The 7,116-nt window shown below is 39.4% G+C and overlaps 1 protein-coding gene across 22 annotated transcripts in view; it reads left to right on the forward strand.

The window, feature by feature from the left end:
• The window catches only part of Pum2 (pumilio RNA binding family member 2), a 100,419-nt gene extending 98,316 nt beyond the window's left edge, over positions 1 to 2,103 (forward strand). For all 22 annotated transcript variants that reach the window (XM_023710871.1, XM_023710870.1, XM_004627473.2 and 19 more), the window contains one exon: positions 194 to 2,103. In XM_023710871.1, coding sequence (XP_023566639.1) covers positions 194 to 325 — 132 coding nt within the window. In that variant the 3' untranslated portion in view covers positions 326 to 2,103. The remainder of the gene's footprint in view (positions 1 to 193) is intronic.
• Positions 2,104 to 7,116: the final 5,013 nt, after the last annotated feature.

The raw sequence follows: 7,116 nt of genomic DNA on the forward strand, positions 1-7,116 counted from the left end.
AAAAAATAAATAAATAAGTAAGACAGAGTCGCACTGCAGTTTGGGTTGGCCTCAAACTTGCATAGACCCTCCTGCCTCAGCCTCCTGAGTGCTGAGTTTACATGTGTACCCCCATGTCTCTTTGAGGGTACCTTTTTAATAAATTAAAAGCTAAGGTAATTTAAGTTTCCTAAGCAGATTGTTTGTTTTTCAGATTCGACCTCACATTACTACTTTGCGCAAGTATACATATGGGAAACATATACTGGCCAAGTTGGAGAAATACTATTTGAAAAATAGCCCAGATCTAGGGCCTATTGGAGGACCACCGAATGGAATGCTGTAAAAGAAGAGGAGAAGAAATAGGATTTAACCATGTGAAATATTTTTGTGAATTATCAAAACACAACTCAACTATGAATCTTGAGTTTTTTTAAAGCAAACTATTTATTGACTTTATTCATCCATTTGTAATTTTTTAAGGTTCTTGTGTATATTTAGGGGGTGGGGTGGTGGATTATAAATTATATTCAGCCCTTAGTGGAGACCTATCAGATTGGATTGCTGGCAAAGCACAGAATGCCTGTATATGATGTAACTGTATCAAAAAAAGCTGTCACATATTTTGTAAATTTTTACCTTGTAAAGTCACAAAAATAGTTTTTAAAGGAAAGAGTACAGTATTCTTTTAATAAACTGGCGTGCAGTCTGGTAGGTCTACAACCCCATAGCACAACAGGTTTATAGAGATGTATATAGAATTATAGTCCTTCTGTTTTTTCTTTGCCTGAAGCCTTTTATAACAGATTAACAATCAACTGCATAAATATTAATTAATGTTTTAAAAAGAAAGTTAAGTTGTATTTTGGTAATTCACAAACTATCATGCATATAAAGGGTCAGCAAATAACACAAGAATAAAATAACTTGAGGTGAAAAGAATCTAACCTTTACAGTGGATGTGGTTTTAATACAGATACTGCCCTATAATGTCTGGCAATATACAGAAGAAGTGTTGTATAGACTTACATATGTAATTGTTAAGAGTTAGAAAAATAAAATCATGGTGACAATTCCCTCCAGTTAAGTGCACTAAATGAAAAGTTTCATATTAACTTTTCAGTTTGGTTTGCAATGTGAAAGAGTGGAAATTTGTATTTTGTTTCACTTATAGTTACAAAGACATGGTGAGGAAGTGTTGGGCTTTATTTTACTTTTTCATAGTAGATGCAGAAAGTAGGAACCAGATAGAGTTGAAAAGGGGCCACTGAAAATTGAATTTGATAACTCAACATTTAAGCATGATTACATATTCAGATAGCTTTTTTTGCTTTCTATAAATATATGCATTGTGTGTGTAGTGATGTAAGTTTACACTTTGAAAGAAATCTTGTTTCAATGTTTATTATAAAAGCCTTGCTAATTTAGTAGTGACGCTTTCCTTGGTTGTACAGGTGTACATTTGTAAACCTTCATGCTGTAAATGGAATTTGTTTTATCTCTTTGGGAAACATTTGCATTCTAGTGTACATTTATGTCCTTGCCCTCTTTGACCTGGCAATATAGTGTTGTATAATGTAAATTTCTCCAAATCAAGAGTGATTTTTTAAGAAATTTTTTATCTTTATATGGTTTCAGAAGTATGAACCAACTTTCTTTTTATTATTGTGAGAAAAATTTTGTTTTATAACATAGTTGTTGTTGACTCTGTTAATATGGACATGCTAGGATTTGGGTCACTTTCAAGAAGTCAGGGTATTGTGCATAATAGAAAGTGTTGGACTGAGATATTTGGTTACCATGGAGGCCAATGCTTTTTCCATCTTATTAAATGTGATGTGACTTTTTTCTTTGTACAGAAGAGTACTGTATTTTTGAATAGCCTACCCAAGTAAGAACAAATCTGTATGATAACTTTTTTTTCTCTGAACATAAGACATTATAACAGTGACATGATGTACATTTACAAGCGGCCTTATGTACATTTCCCAACAATCTTTTTAAGGCAAAATGTGACCATATGTGTATAATTAAAATCGTTTTTAATCCTTTGCCTATGAAAATATTTTGGAAAAAACTTGCTTTGTATATTCAGTTTCTGAAAGATAAAGAAAGTGCTTTGTATTTTGTTGAAGTCAGTATTTTGTATAAACATTTATGTTGATCCACTTATGTTTAGTGATGAAAACTAACATGAACATGCTATGTCAGTTGACCTGGAAGGGATTTTTTTTTTACTAGAGAAAAAAAGCAGTCTTCTGAGCACAATATTGACTGTAAAGGTTTTATCACTAAGCTGTTCATATCATGAACCTTAATGGCATAAATTTGGGGTGCCAGGAATACTTTCCATGTTGGATACAGAGTTACTGTAATGTTTTCTAACCCAGCATTCCTTGGTCAAGCCATTAAGTCCATCAGCTAGCGGTTCGCTGCTCCTTCTCAGTCACACTGGTTCATCGGCATGTTTCTGTCACAGTAACAGTACTTCTCCCGGCCCCTCTAAAGCTGTCCTTTGCTATTTCACTTTTCCAGTCCTCAAGTGACTTGGCCCCATGCTGGACTTCCCTTTCCAGGGTCAGCCCTACATCTTTCCTGTATTGATACGGTTGTTCCTAGTTGGCCTTCATCCTTGCCCTCTCTTCACACAGGCAGTTACTTCTACAGTTTTAGAACACAATAAGTCCTAGAGAATGTTACATTGGGAAACAGCCCCCTTGAGGGTCTTGAGATTCCCACATTTCCCCATTGCTGACAACCCCAGTGTTCTCAGTACTTTAGGTATATTCTAGAAATATATCCCTTTTCTTGTAGAAATTTTAAGGTCTGCCATTTTTGGTGCCACACCACAGTTCCACCTTTTAGTATGTTGGCATGGAATTTTAGTAAAATCTGACCTTTGAGAATAAAGAAATTTAATTGGGCAGAACACTTAGGCTTCACTCTTAAGTGTCTCCTTTTGATATGGAATGTTTCTGGACCAGTTTGTCCTGGCTCTTATTGGTTCATATGAAATGTTACCTTCACTTTGTATATTATGTATAAATTAGAAAATGAAAAGATGTGTGAATAACATTGTATGAAATAAACCTGGTCTTGTGTTTTCTCTAGATAAAATACCCCTCTGTACCTCAATTATATTTGAGATTGCCAATTCAAGTTTCTTCTCACTTAAATATTTTTATTTAGTGAATGCTATTCTGGGACCACAGATCCTTCTGATCATGGCATTACCATCTTTTGATTATTCAAGATTTGTCTGAAATTATAATCACAGAATTAATTGCTTCCTAGGTAAATAAAGCATATAGCCTGCTTTCTGTTCAGTGGGGTGATAACATTTTCAAGAGTGATTTGGAAAGTAAGTCAGGCCTTCACACTTACATGTATACTCCCTCTTCCACGTGAACTGCAGGTAGTGTCGAAGGGGGTTGGGTTTGGGCTGGATCTGAAGTTCGCTATTCACAAACCTTGTGAATGTGTGTTGACAGGGTCAGTGCCTATACACTAATTCCTTTGTTTTAAGAATTGATATATAAAGCAATAACCTGGAACCCGAAGATCAATGAAATGTATCATTTCCATTGTTTTTTGTTTTGCTCAGAATGCCCTCAGCAGTGGATTGGTTGGCTGGAGTGCTGGGGGATCTCCAATTGTTTTTAAAGGGCAGATTGGTTAGATTGACTAAAAAATGCAGTATTACATAAGGGTGGAGGGGGATTTCATATATACATACCCGCAAATCTAGAGGAGGCAGTGTTCACCGACAGCTTACGTTGCTTCCCCTCCCAACTTGAGCATACACAGTGGCAGTGGGCATGAGCCTGTGGCATGGGCTGCACAGGCTGTTGGGAAAGCTCAAAAAGGTTTGACAAGGTCATGGGGCTGTTCTACCCTAGACAGGCTCCCCTGTGCTGGGAGAGGTCTGGGGCTTGGGCTTAAGTGGAGGAAACCTTGACTGAAAACCTAACAACTGCTGAGAGCTCAGGGATAAGTGGAGTTTTTAATGAGCTTTACCTACATACTCTCTTCAGTTGGTTTTATGTTCCAGGCACAAAGGTTTTTGTAATATTTATGAGGGGTGTTTTGTAGGGATCTGCAGCAAATTGGTGTTGTGATGGGAGAGTTTTCTCTAGCCATGTGCTGATGGCTACTTTGGGAGTTGGGCCACACTGTCTAGCCCAGCGAGGAAAGACACAGGTCCATTTGTTGGAGGTTGCCCGAAGGAAGCCACAATACCATTCCTCGTAATGGTGCATTAAGAAAATTCATCTGGTTGGCCCACACTGTTCGACTGGACTACATCGCGATTCTCCCCAAACGGGTACAGTACTTAGAAGTGAAGCCTACTGTTCACACCCAGCTCCTTACAAAGCACACGAAGTAGATGGAACAGTCATTCTTCACAGGTGTGCCCACCGTGTTGAGCACTTAGAGCCTATGTAGTATTTTGGAAAGGCAGCCTGAAAAGGAGAGAGTCACACAAAAGTGAACTCTCGGCAGGAGTTAAGATTTCGAGAGTTTTAATGAAGAGCACTGAATGCAATGTCGAGCTGGAAAGAGCAGGATGGAATGCATCTAAAGCAGCATGAGAGGTGGGCTCGGGAGGCTGAGCAGGGAAGTAGCAGGGGCTAGTGGATTTGTTGCGCTGCTCTGGGGTCTGGTTTATGGTAGGTGCTGAGATACAGCCTTCAAGAGCACACATGCCAGTAGAGGTGATAAAGAAGGTCCTGAGGAGCCAGAGATTAGATCGGTGGTGGTGGACCTGTGGTAAGCATGCTGCAGTGGATGTACGAGCCAAGTTGCCCAGCCACGGTTTGAGAAGTTGGCAGCATGTATGCAGCAGCAAAGCACATGAATCACAAGTGCAAACTTACCATTTAATAAAAATCTATCATTGAGAGCTCTTTTCCACAAGAGGACGAGAACCAGACAAGGACCCTAGAGACCGGGCTGTCGGCTACGGAGGACCCCAACCCCCATTTACTGATGCGACCTTGCTCCAGCAGGGCTGTAGAAGGCGTCACAGTGCAAGTCCCACCACCGGGGGGCGCTCCAGCTCCTTTCATGGCAAAAGGTATTCTACCGCTTTGAACAGGGAAGGACCCTACCACCATCCCTAAGGCTTAGGCCTGTAACAGTATCGTGTTTCAACCAAATTTTGGCAAGCCCCAGCATCAGCCCTAGGACCCAAATCCTGAATTGCAGTGCAAACCATCTCCAGTTGTCTGTCTCCTGCCCTAAGCAAGTCTAAAACTAAGCACACCTTGCCCTTGTCCTCTACTTTTCCTACACTACTTAGCCCTGAAGCCATAGGTGGGACTGCTACTCATTCAGTGTCAGTACATCCCAAATGCTGCATGGGATCTATTAATGAAAGATCTCTGGAATTCTAATTCAACTGGGCATCCTGTGGCTTTATGTGAAACCAGGACTGAAATTCTGGTTTTTCTTGGGCAGATACAGATGCACCTTTGGAGGCTTCTCTTCCCTCAAATTCAACTTGATGTTACAGGTACCTAAAAATGCTCTGGAACAAAAGCCAGTGTTAAGCACCCGCAGTTGAACCAGTCAGAGGCTGTCAGGCAAAGGTGCTTTTGGGCTTTGTCACCTACCTGCTATGCCCAAGACCGTGCTGCCAGGTCCTCTAGGCTACTCTCGAAAAACTTACACTGGGGCTGGAGATGTGTAGCCCAGTGATATAGCACTCACTTCACACAAGGGCGGCGCTGGCTTCCATTCCCAGCTCTACAAGGAAAAAAGAACAAAGAAAAAGAAACAGTAGACTAGAATAAATTTTAGAGGTTAAAATTCAATTAAAAGCATACAAAGAAAAAACAAGCAAAAAGACTCCCCTTCTGCCTCCACCCTTTCATACCATTGCTCCCTCAAGACTCAATCCTGGCTGACAGCTGGTTATGTATGTGACTTCCCAATCTTTTTCTGTGTATTTACTAGGCCATAATGAAAAGCCTAATAAATTCCACAAAGATGAAATCATACAGGACGTATTCACTGAGTAGAATGAGAAAGGGAGACCAAAAGCACGTCTTAGAAATTGAACTATGTTTGTAGAGTCCGTTTTTTGTTTGTTTGTTTGTTTTTGTTTTTTATGGTACCAGGGATTGAACATAGGACCTTGCGCTTGCCAGGCAAATGTTTATTCTACTGAGCTATCTTCCCCAGCCCAAGAGCCTGTATTTTAGAAAAACAACCATGTATATTGCTAGAAGTATTTTCAAATGCTATTCTTAATAAGTCCAAAATTAAAGAGGTAATGTAATCAGAGATAAACTATTGTGGACTCATTTTAAAATTAGTAACAGTGAAAGTCTTACACATAAAAACCTGGGAGATTCAGACCAAAAGTTGTTCACAGAAAAAAATTCAGCTAGGAATATTTGAAGATAAATGAACTTAGAAAGCAGGCCAATAACAAAAAAAAGTAGAATCAGTTGAGATAGAGATAATGAATTAGATGTACCTTAAGAAATCTGAATTTTAGGAAGAAGGAGAAGAGGCAAACAGGAGATATAAAATTGTGGTGTTTTAAAAGATGCAAAGAAATACTTTATTTTTGTTTTCCTAAAACTGGGCTACAGAGTAAGATCAAGGCCAGCGTTAACTACATGGTGAAACCCTGTCTCAAAGAGACCAAAAATTTTTTTTCTAGAAATTAAAAATTAAATGAAAAAATTTTAGGGACATAGTTTCAGGATTGACTAAAGAATTAATTTATTGGTTAGACCAGCAAGCCATAAAAGAGCTGTAGACATAGCTCAGCAGCACAGCTCCTGCCTAGCAAACACAAGGTCCTGATACAAAAACAACAACAAAAAAAAATTGTTGTAGGATAGCCATAAAGAGATTTAATAGTCAAAAGAACAAAGGTAGCCAGGTGTGGTGGTGCATGCCTGTAATCCCAGCATCCGGGAGACTGAGGCAAGAGGATCATTGCAAGTTTGAGACCAGCCTGGGTTGCAAAGTGACTCAAGGCCAGCCTGAACTGCATAGTGAGACCCTGTCTCAAAAAGCCAAAAAAGTAGAGTTATTAAAACCTATCACAAAGTTCCAGTACTGACAGCAGTGTGGTACTAGCATAAAAACACATAGACCAACAGCAGAGCTTTCTGAGCC

The sequence above is a fragment of the Octodon degus genome, unplaced genomic scaffold (assembly GCF_000260255.1).
Source record: "Octodon degus isolate 3935 unplaced genomic scaffold, OctDeg1.0 scaffold00019, whole genome shotgun sequence".
Classification (NCBI taxonomy): domain Eukaryota; kingdom Metazoa; phylum Chordata; class Mammalia; order Rodentia; family Octodontidae; genus Octodon; species Octodon degus.